Source organism: Agelaius phoeniceus, chromosome 28, assembly GCF_051311805.1.
Source record: "Agelaius phoeniceus isolate bAgePho1 chromosome 28, bAgePho1.hap1, whole genome shotgun sequence".
Lineage (NCBI taxonomy): Eukaryota > Metazoa > Chordata > Aves > Passeriformes > Icteridae > Agelaius > Agelaius phoeniceus.
The window spans coordinates 2,345,153-2,371,430 of NC_135292.1; the positions used below are offsets into that span (position 1 = coordinate 2,345,153).

The window sequence follows — 26,278 nt, forward strand, 5'->3', positions numbered from 1 at the left end:
AAGGCTCAGCGCTGGGCGACAGGGGAGTCTCCGCTCCACCAACTGCCGCCCCAACTAGTTTCTGATTCAGTCCTTTTATCCTCTCCATCCTTCAGGAGTTCATGTTATCTCAGAGTTCTCTGCGCCTGCACTGGTTGTTGCTAGGGGGTCATCCTTCTGTCTCCTGGTGGTGGGTGATAAAGGCTGCAGAGTCTTCCTCAGCCGCGTCTTCTTCACCCTATGTCCTTATTTGGTGACTTCTCTGTGGAAAATTACCAAAATCTTATGATTAACGCAATATGTGCCCTATCAAGCTTAAGCAAGCAAATGTCCTGCCTTGCAAACTGTGCCCTATCAAGCTTAAGCAAGCAAATATCCTGCCTTGCAGACTGTTTATCTGCCCCTGCCCCTTCCCCAGCTTTTCCCTGGTCGTTATCTCTGTGAGTTATCTGCTTGTACCATTTGTCAGCGGGAAAGGTTTCCCTGCTGGGTGTTTATCTGCCCCTGCCCTTTCCCCAGCCTTTCCCTGGTCGTTATTTCTGTGAGTTATCTGTTTGTACCATTTGCTGGGTGGGACTATGTGTGGGCTCCTGCAACCCCTTCCCTGGTATCCTTGTGGCTCATATCTCATGAAGTAGTACAGAAATAGTCAGCAGACAACTCTTGTAACACACTGGTCTCTTTTTCATGACGAACAAAATGTAGTCCCTCATCTCAATTCCCCCCCATTTATTTATAGTAAAGTTTTCCCAACATTCTCCATTTGCTGTTTCCCTTTGCAGCTTCACCCTGCTTTTTTAAAAAAAAGTATTAACTATTTAAGAGTTAAAAGTATCACGGTTAAAGTTCTTCAATTTTGCAAAATGCAACATAAAGGCGAACATGGAAAAACCCTGACCAAAAATTGATTCTCACCCTTCTGTCCCAAACCTACATGACAATATAAAGTAGGATTATTATAAAAAATGTTTCTCATGTTGTAATCTTATCACTGAAACTGTAGGGAAAACAAAAACTCTCCAGGAATCTCTTTAGTGTGAGAGAGTCAAGGCATTACTTGGTTCTGGCCAGGATGGGCAACAGAAATCATTTCATCCACACATAGCCCGGCTGTGCAGGAAAAATCATTCCATGACATGTCAGTTTTACTCGATTTTTCCTAAACTTTACCTAGTCTGAACCAATCTAAATCCACTGCTTTAATGTTCATTGCTTCCAAGTCGTGTAAGTTTTTAGTGTTTGGTTTCCTTTTAGACTCGGATTTCTTCCCCTTTCATGTGAATTCGGCCCACACTCCTGGATTTCCTTCTCAGCCTTTTCCAGACCAGGTGTCTCCAGCTGTGCGGGGGCAGTGTCTGGGGTAGCTGTTGGTTGCTGTTTGCTGCGGGGCGTTGATGTTTTGTTGCTGGTCGTTATCTCTGTGGGTGTCTTTTGGGCTATTCCCAGTCTGTTCGGATGTTAAACTCATCTCCATTGAGTGGTGGAGATGAGTTTAACATCCGAACAGACTGGGAACCCCTTAAATAAAACCTTTAAAATTTCTTTCCCAAAGGCAAACCTTTGAGTAGAGAAACCTTTCTGAGCAGAGAAATAAGATTTAAAAGAAGCAGGATGGGTACATTTTGCAGCAGTGCAGTCGCAGTCAGCCCAGAGTGTGGGTGTGAGTGAGCCCCAGGGTGGAATTGTGCCGCGGTGCTCCCCAGCAGCTGTGGCAGTGCAGGCCCAGCCAGCGCTGGAGCTGCAGCAGCGGCAGCGAGGCTTGGCCGCAGTGGCTGGAGGTGCCAGGGGAGGGTGGCCAGGATTCCCGAGGGTTTGAGCAGAGGATCTGTGGGCAGGCCCAGGGGCTTGGCCCGCTGTGGAGCCCTGGCTGCTGCTGCGTTGCCTTCAGGGCAGGCTCAGGGGCGGCTCCCATGGTCCTGCTGCAGGCGGGAAGTGCAAATCTCCGGGGCTTCAGAGCCCCTGAGGCCAGGCTGAGGGGTCCCCCCGTGCTCAGCTGTGCTGGCGGCTGTTTCTGGCCTCAGGGACACTTGGCGTGGGCCCCTTGGCCACCAGTGGTGCTGCTTTGCACTCCTTAGGCAGGAGCCGATGGCCTGGCTGGGTGTTGGCAACAGCAAAGTCCCAGGGCAGGCTCTGTGCCAGCCCAGCTTCCTGGGGGAGAGATTCCACAGGAGACAGGATCCTGGCTACAGCCTGCCTTACATTTACATCCCTTATTTCCACCCTGCACTAGGTGGAGAATTGCCCAGGTAAGGAATTCCAGACATGAATTCCAAGGGAGATAATTGAATATCTGCCTTGGGTCTGGCTCTTTTTCTTGCCAAGGCCAATGGCAAAAGCTGTACCCATGGCATCTTGGTTTCCATCTCCGGCTTCCAAAGGTGTTTCTTTATTTCCCCATTCATTCTTTCTACCCAACCCGAGCTCTGGGCTTGCCAGGGGTTATGGAGGTCCCATTGTATTCCTAAAGCTGCCATAACCCCCTGAAGGGTCTTTCCTGTAAAATGAGTTCCCCATCTGAATCTATTGCTTCCACAATCCATTATCTTTGAATTATTTGTTTTAGCAATAGGTTAATAAGTGATCCAGTGCTTGCTGAAGCAGTCAGAATTGCTTTTGCCCCCCTGTTAGGTGCCATGGTGTCAGCAGAAGATTTTGAAGCCTTCCTGCTCAGGGCATTTCAGTGCCAGGCTCTTACAAGCACCCACAGCTCCGTGGGTTGAGCTGAGCATGGGGCGGTGACCTGCGCTTTGTCTGATTCCCCTTCCTTAATAACAGCCTGTCTTGTAGCTCTTTTCCCTCCTGCTGCCCTTGCAGAGCCATCCACAAACACATTGTCTGCCTCAGGCCAGGGAATGTCCCATCAATCTCTCCCAGCCTGGCTCGGGAGCTCTGTCCCTTGAGTGCAGTCCTGGGTTCCTTGCCAGCCCCTCTCCAGGCTGTTCAAACAGGAGGCTGGGTTAAACCCTTGCCCTGTCCTCAGTTCTGAATCCTCCTGTGCCACTGAACAAGTTTCATACTGTAATCACCGAGCCCTGCTCATCCATTTAGAGGCTCTTTTGGTTGTCAAAGCTTTAACTTGATGCCAGACTTGAACTCTAGGAGATCCTCCTGTTGTCATCAGTTTTCAGGCCTCTGCTCCCACGGAAGCTGTGGCTGCACAATTCTGCAGACAATGAGGCTGCTCTCTGGCCACTGGGTTAAACATTTTAGCACAAGAATTCCTTTGGCAAGACCCTGTTTAACGTCCACCTATAATTCAAATTCTTTTTCCCTGTCTGGAAGGCCCAGGCCACTCGCCTCAGTTAATCTTAATTTTAACACTTGAAAATTCTGTGTTTCCTCCTTGTGTCCATCCCTCCAGTTTGTTGACTGGCAAGATAGGAGTGTTGTAGGGAGACATCCTTGGCTCCAAAAGCCCTGCCTTCTACAGGGACTCAATACCAGGCTGTGAGCCCTTCCTTCCCTCTCTTGGAACAGGGTAGTGCTTGTCCTGGTTGCTTTAATTTGTAGAGGCTCCATATCTAATTTTCTGTATTTCCCTGGGGCTGCCCACACTTCTGGGTTCACTTCAGCATAGGCCTTGTCAGACTTTTGACACAGAGGTACAACAGAACTAGCCTCTGTATCCCTTTTTACAGTATTAAAATCCAGCTCTCAAACTCCTTCCTAGTTAATTACAATCACAGGAGGAAGAAAAAGAAATTCATTTATTTCAAACCTATCCCCCACAGCTTCTAATAGTGGTTGAACAAATCATACCTGCTCATCTTTCCCACTCATTCCCTTAAAAATTAAAATATTCCTGTACTATTTTCCCCTTTAGGTCTAAGATTCAGAGCAGATTGAGAGGCCCCTGTGTCCATCAGGAAATGCCTCCTCTCAATGCAGACCCACCTGAATGTTCTCAAGGGCTCCAGTGTGGAGGGTCCCTGGTGTGATGGGAGCTGTGACAGCCCTGCCAATCCATGTCCATCACGGGCTGGACTTGCTGGTCCTGAGGGTGCTGCTGTCTCTGCTTGCAGTGTCCTTGTGCACTGCAGCTGGAGCCCTGATTCCTTGCCAGAGGCTGTTTGGGTGGGCTGTGCCCTGCCGAGGAGGGCAATGCCTCTGCCGGGTGCTTGTGGCCGAGCCGTGCCCTGGGTGCTGGGGCCCCCTTGGGCCCTGGGGCTGATCCCTCAGGGGCTGTAGGAGCTCTGCCCTGGCCTTTGCCTTCAGCTTGGCCTTTTGCTGCTCCCTTCTTGCATTCACCTGCTGGGCCTTTGTGCCCAAGTGCTGCAGGGCCTTCTTCTGCCCCTCCTGCAGCCCCCCTCAGTGCCTGTGGGTGCTTGTCTTGCTTTACAAGACAGGCGTCTGCTTGGGAAGGCAGAAAAAGCCTCTCTTGGAATGGAGAATGCAAACCCCCTCCCTCTTAATTTTTAGGATAGTGAAATCAAGGGGCTCTCAGGCAAAGATATGGGATTAGGAATAACGGTTCTTTACTAGTGTGTATAATATAATAATAGTAGTGTGTATCAACAGCTCCGGCAGTGACAACAAACAGAGCCCGGAGCCGGTCCCGGCCTTTCGGCCGCGGCGCTTTCCCCTTGGGTGCAGTTCCGGGCACGGCCGGCAGGGGCGCCGGTGGCTCCCGCGGGGCGGGGCAGCGCATCCCTGCCATGGGAACCTCTCTTCACGGCAATAGAGCAATCCCTTCATCTAACTCTTTCACTTTTTTACCTTCCGTAGCCTTTCTCCCGTGTTTTGAGAAAGAATTTGGAGAGGGCTGCCTTTTAACTGAGCTCCTAGTGTTTCGATAAGGTGCTTCCTCTAGAGAGAGGGATTTTCCCTGAACAGCCGGAGCTGTGGTTACCAAGGGGACGTAACTCAGAGCAGGAGGGGTCAGGGGAGGATATCCCGCCGAGGCTCGGTCGGAGTGTGGGCAGGGTCTGCTGCCGGAATCGCCAGAGGGGGATCTTCCCGTGGAGGCCGAGCCGGAGCGTGGGCAGCCCCCACATGGCTTCTGGCGGCTGATCCGGCAGCTCCCGGCAGAGAAAAGGCAGGTGGGAGACCCCGGCAGCAGCAGCGGCGCTGCCCAGCGCAGCTGGCACGGGCAGGGCAGCCGGGGATGGGATGGCTGGGACCCGCCCTCGGTGCGGTCGGCGCGGTGACCTCGGCCCACGCGGCAGGACAGAGCAACCCCATCTTGCCCAGCATGGCCGGCAGAGCGGCCGCGGGCCGGGCAGTGGGGCCAGGGCACACAAATTCACCGCCAGCGCCGGGGCAGGTGGAGCTGCCCTGGGCAGTGAGCCCGCACCTGGGATGGAAACCGGGGCAGGCGGAGCTGAGGCGGGCAGCGAGCCGGGACCCGGGACAGGCGCCTCGGCCGCCAACGGAGGGGGCAAGAGCTGCAGAGGATCCCACTCTCTTTCTGACTTTTCCTCTTGTTCCCCTCCCTTTCATTCCCCTTATTTTCTTGGTTTTTTCCTCGGGTGTTTCTGATACTTCAAAGATTTTTATTCTCCTAAAATCTCCTGTCTAACATATGGCATATTCTCTTTCTTCTAGATTAAATGGGTTTTTTTCCAAATAAATCCAGAACCTAACAAATCCAATGCTTGGATATTTTGAAATGGTCGACGAGCTAACTCATGACCTCCTAATGTTGTTTTTCTCATCACGTTTTTTATTTATCCTTTGGCAAATTAAGCATCTTTCAGTGACTTGCTTTGCTACACCAAAAATCCCAGTGCACCCAAAATTCCTTAAAAAATGATCACACAAAGCTTGAGTACGCCAGTGGGGTTTCTGATGCACGTCTTCTAATCTTTTCCTAGTAAGCACATTTTATTAAGTAATTGTCTTCCATGTAGAAGTTTCTATTTCCCTGATTTATCTTGTTCATTTCCTATCTTGTTTAATTCTTTTTTCTCGGCTTCCCTAAACTTTGGAATTTCCAGTTTTTCCTCGTTTGGAGTGAATATTAAACTAACTCTTTCAGCTCCATTTTCTGCTGCATCCTTAGCTTTGTGATCTGCCCCCAGTTTGCCCAGTTTGCCTCTCCTTTGGCCCGGGCCGGGTTCCCCCCGCCCGCAGCGGCTGGGAGCAGCCGAGAGCCCCGCGCTGCCCATGCCGACCTGGCCCGGCTCCATGGCCGCTGCTGCCGTGGGCTGCGAGGGCTGCGGGAACGGGGCACCGAGGGTGTGGCTGCTGCTGGGGGAGGAGGAGGAGGGAGGGAAGGGCAGGGATGGAGGGGGAGGAGGAGGAGAAGGAATGGAAGGGGCGGGATGGAAGAGGAGCAGGAGGTGGGGATAAGACAGGGGAGGAGGAGGAGGGGGGATGGAAGAGGAGGAGCGGGAAGAGAAAGAGCAGGGAAGGAGGCAGGGTTAGGAGGGAGGAGGAGAAGGAGGTGGAGATAAGACGGAGGAGGAGCGGGAGGAAGAGGAGGGACAAGGGCGGATCAAGGTTGAGCTGAGGCAGCCACGCGGTCTCGAGCCCTGCCTGAATTCGCAGCCCCCACCTGTGGGATCATCGCCCCCCCCCATGGCGCAGGTGAGCGGGGAGGGGGAGCCCGGCCCGGATATCCCGGGGGGTCCCTGGGTTGGGTTTTTGGGGGGATGTTTGGAGAATGAAGAAGTCCAAGGCTGAGCGGAAAAGGCCCCTCGGGAGGACATCGGGGGGTGGCGGTGGCGGCTGCCGGCAGAGGCAGCCTGGAGGAGCAGAGCCCTGTGTGCCCCAGGAGGCCAAAGTGGGGAGGCCAGAGAGGGGGGAGCGCCGCCATTGGCGGGAGCCTCAAGAGCCTGGAGAGGGGCAGGGGGGACTCCTTGGAGCCGCTGCAGCCCAGGGCAGAGAATGAGGGGAGAAGGGAGCCCGGGAGCCCAAAGAGCCCCGGCATCCCGAAATGGGGAGAGCCAAGAGGGGGCAGTGCGTCCCCGGGTGGGCCCTGGGGGGATCTCGTTGCCCTTGCCTGTGGCACGGAGGCAAATCCCATGCTGTCCTTGTCCTTCCTCGCCCAGAGCAGGAGCTGAGCATGGAGAGCAGGGAGGACAAATGCCCGCGGCAGAACCTGGTGGCAGAGGCCGTTTTGAGCGGCTCCACGGCGCAGGAAGCCAACGGGGAGGAAAAGGCCCGGAGATGCCGCACGAGGAGGGGCTGCAAACGCAGATGGCGGGGATGTGAGGGGGAAAGAGGCAGCCTGGGCCGGGAAGGCGGCCGGAGATGGAGCCAGAGCTCGGAGCTGGTGCTCTATGAGCAGCTCCATGATGGGGAGAAGCCCCACACGTGCGTGGAGTGTGGGAAGAGCTTCAGGAGGAACTGCCACCTGATCAGGCACCAGAGGATCCACACTGGGGAACGGCCCTACGAGTGTGGGGAGTGTGGGAAGAGCTTCAGCCAGAGCTCCAGCCTGATCGTGCACCAGAGGACCCACACTGGGGAGAGGCCCTATGAGTGCTCCAAGTGTGCGAAGAGGTTTCAGACCAGCTCCAGTCTCCTCCTGCACTATCAGAGTCACACAGAGGAGAGGCCCTTCCAATGCCCCGACTGTGGGAAGGGATTCAAGCGCAACTGCAACCTCGTCAGGCACCAGAGCACCCACACAGGGGAGAGGCCCTACGAGTGTGATAAATGCAGGAAGAGTTTTCAGACCAGCTCCAATCTCCTCCTGCACTATCGGATTCACACAGAGGAGAGGCCATTCCGCTGCCCAGACTGTGGGAAGGGATTCCAGCGCAACTCTGACCTCGTCAAACACCGGCGCATCCACACAGGGGAGAGGCCCTACGAGTGTCCCCAGTGTGGGAAGAGCTTCTCCAGCAGCTCTCACTTGACCCGACACCAACGGAGGCACCGGTAAGGGAAGCCCTGCGAGTGCCCCGAGTGCGGGAAGAGCTTCGTGCGCTGCTGCAGCTCCATCCCCCACTGGAGGAGGCACTTTGGGCACAGCCCTGGTCACTCACATTCCCTGTGATCCATGTTGGGAACACACCTGGCTGCTTCTCCTTTGGTTTGGCCTGAATTTTTTTCTCTTCTCCATCTCTCTCTACTCCAGAAGCCAAGAGGGATGGATCTGTCCCCTCAAAACCACTCAAATCCCACTGAAAATAACTGAATTTTAACCCAAAAAGGCTCAATCCTACCTCAAATTCCTTGTTCCCTCCTCAAAAAACTCAATCCCATGCCAAACTCAATCCATTCCACAGCCACCAGGGTGAGATGGGGTTCGAAGGGGATTGGGAGAAGTGGGATCCCAATTTGGAGCAGTGGGATAGCGATTGTGTGGGCCTGGGTGTGTGGGATGTATTTGATAGCAAATAAAACTTTCAGAGTTACTGATTCTGTCCCGTTTATTTTCAGTCAGTTCTGTTTGCAGAGTGCCACCTTCTCAGCTGATTCAATTCCTATAAAAATCCCATTTTTTAAATCATCTATCCCAAACAATCCAAAAACCAATATCAAAATAAAACCACCTGCACACAATTAATGTTTTAAAAATAATTTTAATTTTTCAAGAGTACTTAAGGATGTTATTAAAGTTTAATTGTTTGGTTGAAATGTCTGAGAAATTGTAGTGGTGTTTGGTTTTGTGTTTATATATTTGTAATATGAATTATTTAACTAAGAGGTGTTAGATTGCTTGGTAGTTTCTTTAGATTTTTTTATCTAAAGTACATTAGTCATCGAGTTAAAACTTTCAAAAGGTATTTCTTGATATATAATTTGTTTATTTATATGCATTGGTAATATTATAGTAATAGTTGTTGGTTTGGTTTGACTCATAGTTGGAGTATTGTAAAGAAGACATGAGATTTTCATATTTTATTTTTATTATAATTTATTTAATTTCAATTATTATTTCTTTGTTTATAATTTTATTGCAATTTTTTGAGAGGATAGGAAGGAAGTTCAAGGGCAGGAAGATTTTTTCCTGGCTGGGAACTGGAATTCCAGACCCTGGGAATGTGTGCAGGACCCCCCAGACTGGGATCAAATACGGACTGGGATCAAATATGGGCTGGGATCACATGGATGGGGATCGTGTGGATCAGAACCCTCCAGACCAGGATAGCCTGGAGTGGGATCAAATATGGACTGGGACTCTATGGACTGGGATCCCAGGGACTGGGATCATATGGATCAGGACCACACAGACTGGGATCAAATATGGGCTGGGACTGTTTTTTAAAGTAACTTTGTTCTATAGTTTTTATTTCTGTTGTTAATTAAGCTCAGTGAAATAGCTGCTTGTGTTAAACTGCCTGCTTGGATGGGTGTAGAGGGCTTTTTGGATAATTGGTTAGCTGAGAAAGGACATTTCGATGTGATACCAATGGATAAGGATAGGGGAAACAAGCTGGGAACTAAGCAACCAGTGTCCAATCACTGACAAAGGTCACAGTGACCTTCTCTGAAACGGGAAGACGGGGGAGAAAATCGCTTGCCAGAAAATGTAGTTATCTTAGGTAGAGAAGCTAGAAGAATGCAAACATAGAAGCAAAATAATTATTAGAAGATAGAAGTAGGTGTGGTTGATCCAAGGGTGCTTTAACCAATAATGAGCTCAGCTTTTGCAATATGTATAAACTTCATTAACACCAATATAAATATGTGTGAGTTTTCAATAAACTTCGAGATTTGCCATTCACGCGTATAGTGTGTTGCATTTCTCCCGCCGTTCACGACAGATGGGATAAAATCCAATGCACACAGGATGAGGACACCTGTACAGATCTGCCAACTATCAGCACTCCCCGTCTGAAGGCAGAGTGCACCAAGACCCAAAACTGGAGGTGATAAAGAGAAGGAGCCAAAACCACAGCCAAGAAACACACATGCTCTGAAAAGGCAGACCCAAGGAGGGGCCATGTAAAATCATTCCTGGAATATGTAAAGTAGTTTATGGATATGCATGAGTGTCTATGAATATGCACCAGGCTGATGTAAGGGGAAAGGTATTTCCACTCTCCTGTGGAAATGTAAAAAGTTTAATAAGGGACAATGGGAGACCAGGACCATGGAGCAAAGGTTATTACGGCCGGGTGCATCTTGGCACTCAGCCAGGAGCACCCTGTTACCTTCAGGGATCCCCTGAAATACCTTTCCCCTTACATCAGCCTGGTGCATATTCATAGACCCTCATGCATAGTAAACTTTTCCCCAAAACTAGTTTCATGTTCTGAGAATTGTTTAGCAAGGCTCTTCCTTGGATCTGCCTTTTCGGAGCATGCAGATTCCTTGGTTGTGGTTTTAGTCCATTCTTATCACCTCCAGTTTTTGGGCTTTGGTCCACTCTGACTCTGTGAAATTGAGGTTTTGGGATTTTTAGTATGTTGTGGATGGAAGCAAAATGGAGGGCACAGTGTTTTGTCCTGGGTTTCTTCTTCATGCTTCTTCCTTCTTCTTCATGGGTTTGGGTGGCTTTTTGTAATTGGGCAGAAATTCCACATTGCAGGCTCTTTGGGATCAGTTATTAGGTTAAAAGGGAAAATAATCTAGGTGTCAGTTCCTAATTGGATAGTTTAGTCTTAAAAGACCTTGGAACAAGAGATTGTTGGCCATTTTGTGCCTTCTAATGAAAAGCTGCTGAACTCCCAGTAATGAGGCTGTTTTACTGATAAGAAATAATAAACACTTGAGTCTGAACATGAATTACTGTCTCAAGTGCCTTCAATCCAGAGCCAGTGAAAGCAACAACTGGTACCCCACAGCTTGAGGTAGTGCCAAGGCAGAACTTGTTCATGCTCTTTTCCCCTGGTGATTTTCTACTCCCGTCCAGACTCTGATAGCAAAGCCGTGCTGGTGACAAAAGATTGACCTTGGCATCCTGGGGCACTTTCTGGGTGGGTGTTTGAATCTGCTTTTCCAGGCCTCGGGCTGAGCAGGGTGAGGCCGAGGCCTGGGCCCCTCCAGGCGGCGCCGGGAGCGCCCGGGGCAGCGGCGAGGGGCGGCCCTGAGGGGCGGCACAGGGGGCATTTCCCCCGAGCGGGCGGGCGGGCGGGCGGCGGGGAAAGGCGCCCTGGGCACAAGGGCAGGCACAAGGTCCCCGGCTCTCTGCAGTGCGGGCGGCCCAGCGCCAATCGCTGCTCCCGGAGCCGCTGCCAGGGCCGGGTCTCCTCCCCGCCGCTGACCCTGCACCTGCAGCGCTGCCTCCGCCTCTGCCGGGCTCCCCGGCACGGACGGCAAGGACGTGGACACGCTGCAGCAGGGGCCCAGCAGGGACACCCAGATGGTGCCGGGGCTGCAGCTCCTCTCCTGCAAGGAAAGGCTGACACAGCTCGGCTTCTTCAGCCTGGGAAAGAGACCCAGCCTTGATCCAGCTGCGGCCTTCCAGTACCTGAGGGCAACACACAAGAAAGCTGGACAGGGACTTTGTATGAGGGCAGGCAAGGACAGGACAAGGGAGCATGGATCCAAATGGAGAGAGATTAGGTTTAGGTAAGGGATTCAGAAAAAAGACTCTCCTGGAACAGGTTGCCCAGAGAAGGTGGGCATGTCCCGTCCCTGACAGTGTTCAAGGCCAGGCTGCATGGAGCTCTAGACAAGCCGGTCCAGTGCAAGGGATCCCCAGCCACAGCAGGAGAGTTGCAGCCATGGGATTTTCCAGATCCCTTCCAAGCCAAACCATGCCATGACTCCATGATTCTGGGATACTTCCCCTCCTCATCCTCTGGCAGAAAAAGAAACTTGGCCCCAAGTTCCACACTGCAGACCATGTCTTTTGACAGCCTGCAACTGTGTCAACAGAGACAGAGATGACATTACTGACACGATTTCCCTTTTCTACTTGAAAAGTAAATGCTCTGCTCCTGTCCACTCTGGCAAAATTGTCACAAGAGGCAATTGTTCCCCATGAAATGCTTGGCCTCATGCAAAGATGAAAGAAGCCAGAAGCCAACAGTCTTCGTTATTGCTACATTGTTTTCTTTGGTTACTTCTCTAATAGGAATGACTTTGGGGTGTGATTTGTTTGTTTCTCTCTTTCGTTCCTTGGGGCGCGCGGCAGCTCCTCCGTTGGGTTCGCGGGGGCAACGGAGGAACGGCCGCGAGCTCCGGCGGCTCCGCAGCAGCAGCAGCAGCAGCGCTTCTCTCGATCGGTTTTCCGCTTGACTTTTCACTCGCTCCCCATCCCCTTCTCCCTCTCACACTCACTCTACTCCCGTACCGTGCCGTTCCGTCCGTGTTCCGCCTCTCCCAGCCTGGCTGATGCTGCGTCCCGCAAGGCGCCCCTCGGCGGGGCCGCCCCGTGCCCGCCTCTGCCCGGCCCGCCGTGGTTCCGCCTCGGCCGGGCTCTCTCCGTCCTGGCTGTGGCGCCGCTGGAGGAGCCGCTCGCTCTGGTGCTGGCGGAGCAGTGCGGGCTTTTGGCTGCGCCTGGCGCGGGCTCTGGCCCAGCCCCGGCCGAGGCCCCGGCCCCGAACGAAGCCCCTGCCGCGGTTCCGCCCGCGGCCGCCCCGCTGCCGCCCGGCTCCCGCCGCGTGGCCGACAGCGTGGCCGGCAGCTGCCCCGCTCCGAGCTCCGCCGCTCGCCAGCTCGGCCGCCGGCCCCGAGCCACCGCAGCCTGGGGCGGCTCGGCAAGCAGCAGCGCGCCGGGCGGGCGGGTGCCCCGGGCAGAAGAGCGGCAGCGCGGTGCCGCCCGCACGGGCGGAGAGGCCTCCCCTAGAGCAGCTCTAGCGGCAGGGCCCGCTGCTGGGCAGCGGCGGCTGCGGCAGCGTTTACTCCGGTCCCTGCCTCACCGATTGCGCCCCGGGAAGAGACGGGGCGGGCTCGGAGGGCGGCGGCGGGCGGCGGGCGATGAGCTCAGCCCGCCGCTGGCCTTGGCTCGCAGGCGGCCATCAAGCGAGTGTCCCGGGAGCGCATCTCGGAGTGGGCGCGGCTGGGGAGTGAGCGGGGCCAGCGGGAGGAGCCGGCGGGGCGTGCCGGGCGGGGCTGAGGCGAGGCCCGGCAGGGCGGCAGCCGGAACGCTGCGAGGGCAGCGAGCGTGGAGTGAGCGGGGGCCGCGCAGCGCCCCGGACCGGGCCATGGCGAGCTGCGGCGGGGCCGGGCAGGGGCTGCCCAAGGCACGGCGCAGCTTCGGCCCTGCTGACGGCATCGCGGTCCCCCCGCAGCGCAAGGGCGCCCTTGTGCCCCTGGAGCTGGCGCTGCTGTGGAAGGTGTCACGGCCTGGCTTCCCCGGCGTCGTGCGGCTCCTGGACTGGTTCGAGGTGCCCGAGGGCTTCGCGCTGCTCATGGAGCGTCCGCAGCGCTGTCAGCACCTCTGGTACTTCCTGCACGAGCGGCGGTTCCTGACGGAGCCCGTGGGGCGGGGGCTGTTCCGCCAGGTGCTGGAGGCCATGGGGCACTGCAGCAGCCGCGGCGTCCTGCACCGCCACATCAAGGCCGAGAACGTCCTCGTCAACCTGGCCACGGGCAAGGTGAAGCTCATCGACTTCGGCTGTGGCACGATCCTCCAGGACACGTTCTACACCCAGATGTCAGGTGAGCCCAAAGCCGGGGCCCAGCCGGGCAGTGGAGTTCCCCCCTTGGCTGGCAGAGGGGGAAGAGGGGGGGAAGGAAGGAGGCAAGGAAGGAGGGGGAATCCATCTTCAGCCAGCTGCAGCCAAGTTGCTTTGTGGCAGGGCAGGGCCTGGCTGTTGTGGAACGGGAGCTGGCTGGGAGGGAGGGAGCAGCATGGGCCTGATGAGCTGCGCCCGTGTCCCATAGGAAGGCCGGAGTACAGCCCACCGGAGTGGATCCTCTCTGGCTGCTACCATGGCCAGCCAGCCACCATCTGGTCCCTGGGCATCCTGCTCTATGAGCTGCTCTGTGGGCACCTTCCTTTCCACAGCAACGAGGACATCGTCCGGGGCCAGCTCTTCTTCCCACCCTGGGTGTCTCAAGGTGGGGATGCGCCTTCAAGGCACGAGGGGAAGAACGGGGTTGGGAGGGGCGGCTGGCACATAAGCGTCCTGCTCTTGCAGCTGGTGAGGAGGTGGATCTCCTGGGCTTAGCTGGAGGAGGTGGCACCTGTGCCTCTGTGCTGGTGTCCTCCGCAAGAGAGGATCGATAGGAAGCTTTTGGCTGCAGCTCTGAGCACTCCTGGTGTGGCCTGGGCACTGTGGAATGTGGGAGAGCATGGACAGGAGCCTTGTCCCGCTGAGCTTTGTGGACAGTTGGCTGGCTGAGAAAGGTCACGTCGACATAATACCCCTGGTTAAGCAAGAAGGAGAGAAGTCTAGAAGTCAGCAGTCAGTGTCCATATAAGGCAAGGACATTATGCCCTTGATGCAACAACAGGATAGGGAAGAGGCTCTTTTGCCAAAAATATGAAGAATTGTTTCAACAGAATAACCACAAGAATGCAGAAGTAGGCGTAGTTGGCCGATAAGTAACTAACCAATAATGAGCTCTCCTTTGCAATATGTATGAGCTTTATTAACACCAATATAAATATGTGTGACTCTCAATAAAGTTCGAGACTTGCTGATCAGTCATATTGCATGCCACATTTCTCCTGCCGATCCAACACAAACCCAAACTCCAGCCCTGGGATACCCTATAAAAGCCCCACGGCCCTCTTTTTGCCCTGTCTTTTGGGGGTCAGAAATGGACTCTGGAGCTTTCTGAAACCCAGACCCATCTCGTTTGTTCCCGGCACCGGCAGCTGCAGCCTCCCTGGACACCATGAACTCTGGAGAATGGGGGCAGCCAGTGGGGACAGGTCCTGGAGTGCAAGATAAGTCTGTGTTCTGTTTGCCATCTGTCAGTGGTGGGGCAGTTATCTTCTGTTCATTGGGCAGTTTCTCTCTTCCACAACCAATCCTCCCTGTGGGGAGGTGTGTTCCATTAATAGGCCATTAATTATTAATTATTAATCTTCTGGTAATGTGCCACTGGGTGTCACTGCATGGCTGATTAAATGACATCATCCCATTGGGAGATGCTCCGCCCAGGGGGAGGAGCCAAGCATTCCTACCTGGATAGAATCTGAGATTTGGAGCACTGTAGGCAGCCTTTTCCTCCTGGATTCCCAGAGGAGCAGCTGTCTTCCTTCTCCACGGGATTCCCAGAGGATCAGCCTTTTCCTCCTGGATTCCCAGAGGAGCAGCTGTCTTTCTTCTCCACGGGATTCCCAGAGGATCAGCCTTTTCCAACTGGATTCCCAGAGGAAGGAAGATTCCCAGGCCCATCTACAGCAGCCCTGGACCTTCAGAGGAAAACTCCACCCTTCTCCAGGATCCCTGCTCCAACAGAGCCACACCTGGCACTGCAGGAGGGCTGCAGCCACCACTGAATGGGACTGCTGCCAGCACCCTGACCCACACGGTGTCAGGCCCTGTTCTGACTCTGTCAGTGGGGTTTTTTTCATTTGTACTACTGCATTTATATTTTTAATTTTTCCTAAAAAAGAACTGTTATTCCTATTCCCATATCTTTGCCTGAAAGCTCCTTCATTTCAAAATTATAACAATTCAGAGGGAGGGGTTTACATTTTCCATTCCAGGGGAGGCTCCTGCCTTCCTTAGCAGACACCTGGCTTTTCAAACCAAGACAATAACAAAGTTACTTGAACACCACAGATAGAAAATCCATTTTAATCTCTGCAAAAAGCCAATATTATGTGTCCATAACAATAAACCTCTCGCTGAGTGATGGTAGATGTCAAAGTAACTTTGCTATAAAGATATAGTTTTTATTTCTGTTGTTAATTAAGCTTAGTGAAATAGCTGCTTGTGTTAAACTGCCTGCTTGGATGGGATAACATCCAATGCACCCAGGATGAGGACACCTGTACAGATCTGCCAACTATCAGCACTCCCTGTCTGAAGTGAGCTACACTTTGGGAACATCTCATGTTTCATGCATGCAGTGGGTGACAAGATGATTTAAAATGCTAATGAAATAAACTAGAACGATTTTAAAATGCTAATAAAATAAACAAGAAAGATCATTTATGTTCCTCAAAATAACAACAACAACAACAAGTTCTGGTTTAATGAAAGGTGGAATCTGTTGCTCTTCAGAGCAAAGATTCATAGCTGGAATAAAGAGTGTTCAGTCCAGCTGTTTCTACAATGAGGCCGTATTTCATCCCCCCTGAAAGTCCTTCATGTTTGCACAGAAAACTGTCCCTGCACAGCCCAATGAATTCCATCACTTCAGCTGGCCAAACAACCACTGTGGTCAAGTGGGGGCTGAGCAGCTTCCAGGATCCCAAGCAGCTTCAGAAGCTTCATTTTACACCTCCTCTTCTCCCAGTGAATACCCAGCACCACCATCACTGTGGACCCATAGCTATGGATCACTGGCCTGGCCAGCACAGGGCTAATGTTTGCATCAGCCAGGAGGAGCTGCTCTGCCTGCCTGTCTGTCTCAGCCTCAGCCCTGAGACTCCAAATGCCTCCATTCTGGCCCAATCCTTCCTGGTGCTGAGCATAAGAACTCGTGCAGACAAGAGCAGGGAGGGAATCTCCCCAGCCGTTTATCACCTCAGCAACAAGACCTTGGTACCAGGCTGTTATCTGTAGCAGAAAGCAGCAGCAGGAAGGAGACACCAGATCACCAGCCCCAGGCCATGGCCCTGGTGCTGTCCTTACCAGTGATCAGTGTCTGCAGCTCTCCAGGAGCTCAGGGAGCAGGGATGCTCCTCACCATCTCATCTTACCCATGCACCCAAAGCCACGGCCAGCTGTGTGCTCCTGCCCAGCAGCACATGCCAAGGCACAGCGTGGGATTCTTGGGGAGGTGTCCTCTGCAAGGCCAGGAGTTGGACTTGGTGATCCTTGGGGGTCCTTTCCAGCCCAGGATATTTTGTGATTCTAAGGCTTTGGCCAGCCCAGGTTTCAGCCACCTCCCTGATCCAGGTGTGATTGACCCCAAACCAGATCTTGCCTCTGTCTACCCTCCAGTGCAAGGAACATGTTGCATCTACCCCAGCCCCCCTGCTTGTGTCTGAGGGATCATGCTGACCTTTTCAACATATTTCTTGCAGTATTATAAAACATTATCTGACAAAAAACAAAAAAAAAAAAAACAAAAAAAAAAAACCCAAAAAAATAAGAAAAAACAAACCAAAAAACCAACAAACCAACCCAAACAAAATCAATTTGGGTAATGATGGCCTTTTGTTCCAGCTTATCCTGCACCAAACTCCACAGATGGTAACTCTGAACATTTCCCAGACCTTCACAGCAGAGCTTGGAAGTGTCTCTCTGATTTATTGGTTGTTTCATGACACATGCATTTCTCCTATATAATCCCAGTGTTTTGCTTAGAAGCCATATTATAACTGTGAATCAATCTTCTTCATTTGAACATCTAGGACAGATTCACACATCATTTCACCATTAACTAGGATAGACTCAGCCTTGCAGATCTTTCAGGTTTCAAGCCTGGCTGTGTTGTTTCAGTTCTTTGCTGCTGCTTGTGTTTTGTGAAAAAAAAAAAATAAAATTAAATAACCAGACTTTGGGACTTTCTGTTGTGGCTTGAAGAAGAACACAGGTTGTTTCATCACTGTTGTGAGACATGTGTTACCTGGCTCATTAATTCACAACAGTTCTTGTTTTCTCTGCCTTTTTCATGCTGATGTGATACATTTGTGAAGTCCAGGGTTGTACTGCAAGTGATAATGCTGCAGTAAAGTCTGATAAACTGAGATTCCAACAAAAAAGTGTGAAAAATGTAATCTCTAAAGTTCTGAAAGCTCACATGTGACAAAACCCATAAATCAGCCCAGAAGCAGTCATTATGGTGAGTTACTAACGTGATTATGCAGCTGCATTTGTCATCATTTCCCATTACGTAGAGAATAAACCTGTCAGGCTGATTTATGGCAGAGGGCTCCACAAGATGGGAACTGGCACCTGTACTGTTCTGTGGAAAACGATGAGAAATGCTGTGTCTGCTCAAGTGCTGAATGGAAAAGGAAGGAGGGGAGATAACTGTTCTTTGAAGGCACTGATTCAGGGACAAAGGCTTCAGAGAGGAGTCATGCTTACTCCCATGGGATGGCAGGAAGAGTATCCACCAACCTGTCCCAACAGCAGCAGCAGCATCAGAATGCGTTCTCCACAGGTGGAGGGAAGAGAGGAGAGAGGAGGTCTTTTGAGGGGACCAAAGTCAGTCATGGAGAAATCCTAGAAGCCTGGAATGGTTCAGGTCACAAGGAATCTGAAAAACCATCTTGTTCTAACCCCTGATGTGGGCCGTGACAAACTGAACAGCTGAATGCCTGGCTACTCAGGGGATACTCAAGGTTTTGGATTCCATGCCTGTGCATCTACCGTGGAGCAGCTGGGTCTGCTGGGAGCAAATGGCATCCACCTGAGCTCAGAGCAGGCCAAAAGATGGGCAGATGTGGGACTGAGCAGGGCGAGGGACATCCCTGCACAGCAGCGCTCTGACAAGAGCAGCAGTGGCCTCCTCTCAGTGCCCTTCCCCGAGCAGCAGCCGCTGAACACCATGGTGGCTACACAGATGCTTTTGGCTCTGCAATCCCTTTGTGCTCAAAGGCCACGCTGGGCATTTCAGCTGGGCTGGAAGGTCTGGCTGGGCAGGGAACGGGCAAGAGGCACTGCTGGTGTGAGCTCCATGTGCTCACTGGGGACACAAGGAAGATTCTGTTCATCCAAAGAAAAACACAAGCAGCCAGTCCCTGCTAACACAGCAGTGCGACCCTGTCCAGAGCAGCTCAAACTCTCTGCCAGAACCACCCCATTGCACCTTCTTGATCTGAAGGGGACTAGAAGTGCTTTCACTGCAGTTCTTCATTTCTGCTGTCTGACAATGGGAAGGTTTCACAGAAGTCTTGGATGGACTGGATCAGGGAAGAGTCAAGCAAGAAAAACTGAGCAACCATCACCCAACCCCACTGACAGAAGAACAAGTCCCATTAGGAAAAGCACCTCAGGTGTTTTCATAGTTGATAATATGTATCCTACTCAACATTACTGATTATAATCTTTTCCCTTTCGAGACTTATCAGTGGGGACTTCTGCCTGCTTTGTGAAGGGAGCCCCTGGGGCCCATCCCCTCCCAGAGGGGCTGCACTTGCTGCCTGCCGGGGCTTTCGTTGCTGGGCCCACTGGGAGCCCCTGAGCTGGGCTGGGCACCAAGGGCGGGGCTGGCCCGGCTGTGATGCCTCTGGCCCCTGTGACACCAGGGGCAGCGTGTCACAATGGGGGCAGCTGGAAAAGGCCCCCGCAGGTAACGCTGGCCCAGCACAGCCTGGGCAAGCGGTGAGTGCGCACGTGGCGGGGCTGGGCCGGGCCAGGGCCGGGCCACAAGCGCCGCACCCGGGCCTGCATTGTCCCCCTGCACCCAGGGCCAGCCCCTGGGGCCGGCGCCTTGGCCGGGGCACGGGGCTGCTGCTGCTGGCCCACTGGCACAGGCCCTGCTGCCTGCCAGCTGCCCGGGGCCCTCTGCTTCTGCCCTCACAGCCCTGCGCCTCTGGGCCTCGCTTCAGCCCCCACAAGCTCCCTTGGGAGCCCCAGTGAAAGCCTTGTCTCTCTCCTCCTGCAGACCATGGCGCACAGAGCAGTCCTGGCTGGGCTTGTGCTGCTCCTCTTCCTGTTCCCACTTTCCGTGGTGGACAGATTTCACGGGGATGGGCAGCCCCGTGCAGAGGAGATGAAAGCGGCCCCCCCAGAGCCAGCTGAGCCTGGCTGGGGACCCTGGCTCCTGGCTGCCTTGCGCTACCTGCACCAGCTCTGGCAAATTGCTCAGCCGCTGCTCCTGCTTTTGGGCTGGTGGCTCAGGCGCAGAAGGGCAGCCACGAGGCAGAGAGCAGCGGCCCAGAGAGCTGAGGAAAAGGCCAGAAGGAGGAAGGTGGAAAGCGAGCGGAGAAGGCGGCTCCTTAGGAAGAGATTCAAAGACATGGAGCAAATGCGCCGGGCCACGAAAGAAATAGAAAAGCAAATGGCCAGGCTGATTGGAATGAATAGGGATACAAACAGGATGCTGAAGGTAGGCAGGGCAGGCTTTTGGAGGAGCACAGGCAGTGGCTGTGTGAAGAAAAGCTTCCTGCTGGAGATGCTCTCTGGGCCGGCCAAGGCGAGCCGCACATCTTTGTGAGCAGCCGGCGCACAGAGCTGCGCTTGCTGCCCAGCACAGCCCTGCGCCGGGGCACAGGCTCCGGGCTCCTGACACACCCTGCCCCTCTGCCCTCTCTCTCCTCACGGGATCTGTAGTAACTGCATCTATTTTAACCCTTTCCCATACAGAGCCTTTGCATCTGCTCGGAGGAAAGCACCATCTGAAGGCATCGGGCCAATGATTGGAGATTGATTCAGATTCTTCAATAGTTTTGAAATATTTAAAATATCTTATTTAACAATAGTTGTCTTTAGAAACATTTTCCAAACTTTTTATTACTATAATGTAGATTAATTCTCTTGTAAGAGATCATAAATATTTTAATAATAAGTAGTAATTAAATAATGGCACTTTTCCTTTATATTACATAGAACTTATAATTAATCAAAATTACCAAGAATTATTGCAGTTAACCTAAACTGAAGTATACTTACTTTTTATCTAAACCAGCAAATGTTGCTTAATCTTCATGATCCAATAATTATTTTGTGTCTTGTTTAATATATAGACTGTCGCTACGAATGCCTATAATCACAATTGGTTAATTTAAATTACACTCTCTGCCCTCCTGTCTCGGGAGGGTGACTTCCCTCAGGCAGCTGCAGTCCCTGTCAAGATGCAATAAAGGCAATGCCTGAACAAACGCTGTGTCTGTGAGTGTCCATGCTGGACTCAGGTGTCAGCTGTGGGGAATTCCTGACACAGGGGCACCACAGCAGCCCTTGGCCATGCAGAGGCTCCTTTCCTCCCCTGCAGCAGCTGCTCCTTTGGTGCTGTGATCCAGCCTCTGCTCTGCGCGATGCCAAATGCAAGAAAACCAGGAGTGCCACCACTCAGACTGTCACTCGGGTCCCTGCAGAGCTCAGGAGCCACCATGGCTGTGTGGGTGTGGAACCTGCAGTGGGCCATGACAGCAGGGACAGCAGGGACAGCAGGGACAGCAGGGACAGGGGGACACAGCACAGCAATCACAGCCCGGCTGCCCTGGGACAGGCCCGGCAGGCGGACAGGACACGGGGCAGGCAGGAGTCCCCATCCTCTCTGTGCCCTCCTGAGCACAGGCACATAAGGGACAGGGGCAATGGGGACACAGCCGGCCCCTCTCCTCTGGGAATATCCCACCTGCCCAGGGGCCCTGACAGAACGCAGGGGCTGAGGCTCTGCAAGGGGAACCCAAGGGTGAGCAGGAGGACCTCCAAGTTACATCTGCCCACATTCTGCATGCAAACTGCTGCGTGGAGGAGAAAACCAGAGGGGCCTTGCCACAGCAGATCCCATCTGAGGGAAGTTGTTCTCTATTCCTGCACACGGGTGCCCCATGCAACATGGAGCACATGAATGCCCTTTGACACCAGATTCTCAGCCCTGCTCGAGCGCTCTGGCACAGCAGGAGCGGCCATTCCCTAATAACACACGGGTTTGCAACTCTTGTGCAAAGCAACACAAATTGTCTCTCTCCTCCTGCAGACCATGGTGTCCAAATCAGTCCCTGCCCTGCTGGTGCTGCTCCTCTTCCACTTCCCACGGCCCGTGGTGATCAGTTGGGATGAGGATGCAGAGCTGGGCAAAGAGGGCCTGGAGCAGGCTACCCCAGAGGCACCCGAGCCTGCCTGGGGACCCCTGCTCTGGGCAGCCGTGCAGAAGGGGCCCTACTGGGCTGCTGCTGAGCTGCTCTTCCTGCCTTTCTTCCTCTGCCTCAGGCCCAGAAGGGCGGCCATGAAGCAGAGAGCAGCGGCCCGGAGAGCTGAAGAAGAGGCCAGAAGGCGCAGGATGGAAATCGAGCAGAGAAGGCTTCGGGTGTCTGTGGAACATTCCCGGGTGTCTGGGGAACACTCCCGGGTGTCTGTGGAACATTCCCGGGTTTCTGGGGAACATTCCCGGGTGTCTGGGGAACATTCCCGGGTTTCTGGGGAACACTCCCGGGTGTCTGGGGCTCTCCTGGCCCCGTTCCCAGCCCAGGTTCCCGGGGTTCAGGAGCTGCCCTGGTGCCCGGGCCCCGCGACATCGCCTGGGTGCACTTGGAGCCCGAGGTGCAGGCGGGCGCCGCCCGCGAGGCCCTGCAGGGCTTCAGCATCACCCAGAGCAGCGCCAGGAAGATCTCCTGCGCCAAAAAGGGACCCAGTTTCCCACCCAAATCCCCTCTCTCCATCCCAAATGCTTCTTTGTGCATTCCAAATCCTTCTTCTTTCACCCCAAATCCCCTTTCCCAGCCCCCAGGGATTTTGTGGTTCCAGAGGGGTTATTGGGGTTTTTCCCAGCATTGTACCCAGGGTCTCTCTGCAGACATTGCACCTGGAGCTGCCCCAAATAAACCCCAAATAACCCCAAATTTTGGGACTGGGGGCGGGGGGGGGGGGGGTGGTGATTCTAAAATTCGGGGTTTGGGGGTGTTTGACCCCAAACTTTGGGAATTGGGGGGTTTGATCCTAAAATTTGGGGGTTGGGTGGGATTGATCCTAAAATTTGGGGTTTAGGGGATTTTGACACCTCAGGGTTTGGGGATTTTTGACCCCAAACTTTGGGAATTGGGGATGTTTGACACCCCTGGGTTTGGGATTTGGGGGTTTTTGTTCCCAGGATTTGGGGTTTAAGAGGTTTTTTTTCCCCCAGGATTTGGGGATCAAGGGGTTTGACACCCAAACTATGGGGATGAGGAGGGTTGGACACCTCAGATGTTTCAAACCCCAGGATTTGGGGTCAGGGGGTTTTGGCCCCAAAGATCAGGAATTGGGGGGATTGATCCCAGGATTTGGGGGGATTTAACCCCAAAGTTGGGGGGATCAGGGGGATTTGACACCCCAGAGTTTGGGATCGGGGGGCCTTTGACCCCAAAGTTTTGGGATTGGTGGCTTTGACCCCAAACTTTGGGATCAGGGTGGTTGGACACCCCAGATATTTCAAACCCTAGAGTTTGGGATTGGGGGTTTAGACCCCAAACTTTGGGGGTTGGGGGTGTTTGACACCTCAGGATTTGGGATTTGGGGGTGTTTGACCCCAGACTTTGGGAACGGGGGGTGTTGGACACCCCAAATGTTTCAAACCCCAGTATTCGGGGTCAGGGGGATTTACCCCCAACATCTGCAAATTGGAGAGTGTTTGACACCCCAGGATCTGGGATTTGGGGGGTTTAAGGCCTAAAATTTGGGGTTCGGGCCGGGGGGCGGGGGGGAGGTTGAGATCTCAGAGTTTGGGTCTGGGGGTGTTTGGCCCCCCCAGTGTTTGAACCCCAGGATTTGGGGTGTTTGACCCCAATGTTTGACCTCACCTCGGGTTTGGGGTCGGGGTTGAGATCAGGGACATTCCCTGGAGCCAGCGGCGGGATCGGGATCGGGAACGGGATCGGGAAGCGGAACAGGAACGGGGAGGGTCCCTGAGCCAATGCCGGACCCCAACCCCAGGGAGAGGCCCCGCCGCAGTCCCGGAATGGCCCCATCCCCACAATCCCGGAGCCCTCCCCAGGCCCAGCCCCTCCCCGGCCGCTGAACGGAGCCTCCCTCAATCCCAGCCCGCCCCGATCCGGGCCGGAGCCATCCCCAGAGCCTCCCCCATTCCCGGCCCGGACCCTTCCATCCCTTTTTGGGGCGGCTCCTGCAGCTCCCCGCCCATTTCTGGGGGTTCCAAAGGGCCCCGCGGACCCTCCCCATTTTGGGGGTGTTGGGGGGGCCCCAGGGCCGCCCCGAGGGCCGAGGGGGGATCGAAAGCCCCAAACCCGAGGGGCTCCTGGGGGTGCCCAGTTCCTCCCGTCCCCAGCCCGAAACAGATCGTGGCCAATCAGAGCGCGGGGCGCTGATGACGATCCCGTTGCCGGGCAGAAACTCGGCGCACTGGCCCCGCCCGGCGATTTCCAGCGAATCAGCGCCCGGCTCGGCTGTGACTCATCGGGTGCCGGGCAGAACCCAGCGCCTCTCACAGCGCTGGCCAATCAGAGACTGCGCGGGGCCATTCCCAGCCAATCAGAGCGTTTGTCGCTGATGGCTCTCAGTGTCCAGGAGCGGAATTTGGGGCGGGGGGCGGTGACCCCGGCGATGGGGATGGGAGTGCGGGGGCAGCTGGGGCCGCACTGGTGGCACTGGGGGCGCTGGGAGCCCCCCCGGCCGCGGGGGGAGCGGGGGGCGCGGGGAGAAGGGGGGCGGGGGGGCCCCAAATTCAACCAAAGGGGGGTCGGGACCCCCAAAGGGAGCAGGAGGGGCCTGGAACCCCCAAAACCAAGAACGGGGGAGGGGATTGGGGACTGGGGGAACGATGGGGAAGGGGCGGGAGAGCGGGGGGAAGAGGGGGATGGGACCCCCAAATTGAGGTGGGAGGGAGCTGTGGACTGGGGGAATTCTGTGGACTGGGGAAACCCCCATCAAATCCCATTAAAATCCCATAAAAATCCCATTAAATTCCACTCAATTTCCATTAAACACCATTAAAATCCAATAAAATCCTATTAAATTCCATTAAAATCCCATGACATCTCATTAAAATCCCATAAAATTCCATTACAATCCCATCAAATTCCATTAAAAGTCCATAAAATCTAATTAAAATCCCATTAAATCCCATTAAAATTCCTATTAAATCCCATTAAATTCTATCAAAATTCTACTAAATTCCTATTAAAATCCATGAAAATCCCATCCAATCCCATAAAATGATCCCAAACCCACACAGAATTGGCCCTGAATGGTAAAAACCCAACAATGTGAAAAATTACCCCAAATTATCCCAAATTTACCCTGAATAACCCAAAAAAATCCCCAAATAACCCCAAAGGCACACAAAGAACCCAAATCCCCCAAATGACCCCAAATCCCCCAAATGACCCCAATCCCATAAATGATCCCAAATCCCATAAATGGGACTGGGAGAGGGGAGGAGAGGGCAGGGAAAGGGGGAGTGGGACAAACTGGGCGAGGAAATCAAACTCTGCAGTCAGACAGAGCAGGGATTTGTGTATCCAGCGCTGGGAGCGAGGGGGATCTCTCTGGCAAAAACCCACTCGGTCTCCTTTGGCCTTCAGCTCCATTTTAAAAGTCACAATTACAACACTTCATTAGCATAGTCACATTTGCATAAAGCTGTGTCCCGGTTTTACAGCCGTGTGTGGCTTCAGCGCCTGCGTCCGTTCCTCCTGTGGCGGCCCTCAGTCTTCTGGTGCTCTTTTGATGAAGGCTTCTGTCGTCCTCCTCACGCTGGAACTTTTTACCTGGACCATCAGCCCATGCCTGGTGCTCCTTGTTCTTCAGTCTAACCTGGTCCGAGCTGATTTTGCCCTTTGCAAGCTCTGTTCAAACTTGCTCTCTCGCTCTCGGTGCGTTTGTTGTGTCGCTGGCTCTGCTCTCTCTCTTGCTCTGCTGCCTCGCTGGCTTTGCCTGCATGTGAAAAATGCATGTATTTTATGATTGGCTTTTCGCAAATATTAAAATGAATATTATATGTCTGGTGTTAGAAAGTAATGCTGTATTAATTCTCTTAAGGAGTGTGTTAAATATAGTTTTAGGTTATAAAAATTGTTAAAATAGAAACGATGCTATGTAGGATTCTTGTTTTAAAGAAAGTACTCGCAGTGAGATAGCAGCCACAGGACACCTAAATCTTTCAGAGAAAAAGAATTTCTTGCCCTCTTATCAGAAGAAATGAACTTCTTCCCACCTAGAAGGCACTGTTAGGATTCGGAGGAAGAAGGTGGCACTGCCCAGACAGAATCCTGTGTTTGAATGGAATTTATGCATCATGGATGAAGTGTATGAATATGCAACAGGCTGTTGTTTTTAAGGGTTAATCCTTTGTTAACGGGTGTCCTTTTTCGGGCTCACGCCGCCCTATAACCCTTTCTCTCTATTGTCTCATATTGTCCTAATTCAAATTGTCCAAATTATTATTTCTCTAATTGTATTGCTATTTTTATAACCATTTTATTACTAATGAACTTTTACAATTTCAAAATCAAGTGATTGGCGTATTTCACACTGCACATCTCGCTCCAGGGCTGCTTGTGCTGAACCTTTCCTTTCACAGCCCTGAGGATTCCCCCAGCCCGGGCTCCCAGCAGCTCCAGGCCCGGCCAGGAGGAGCAGCAGGGCCAGGGCTGGCCGGGCGTCCCCCCAGATGTGGCCCCCGCTGGTGGCACAGCCGGACCCTTGGGAGGCTGCCTCAGGCTTTATTGTCCACCAGCATCCCAGGAGGGAGCAGAAAATCCTCCTGCAGACGCTGATTCCGGAGGCTCCCATCGCTTCCTTGTCTCCAGGAGCTTCTGCCAAGCCCCAGTGAA

The 26,278-nt window shown here is 53.4% G+C and overlaps 2 protein-coding genes across 2 annotated transcripts in view; one reads left to right on the plus strand and one right to left on the minus strand.

Annotated features, from left to right (window-relative positions):
* Window positions 1-26,278, minus strand: part of LOC143696056 (uncharacterized) — a 317,065-nt gene that overhangs the window by 268,373 nt on the left and 22,414 nt on the right. The window lies entirely within an intron of this gene.
* The window catches only part of LOC143696053 (uncharacterized), a 1,205,294-nt gene that overhangs the window by 190,552 nt on the left and 988,464 nt on the right, over window positions 1-26,278 (plus strand). Inside the window, 1 exon segment of the mRNA XM_077191259.1 lies at window positions 7,164-7,851. Within this exon segment, the coding sequence (XP_077047374.1) occupies window positions 7,164-7,851 (688 nt within the window).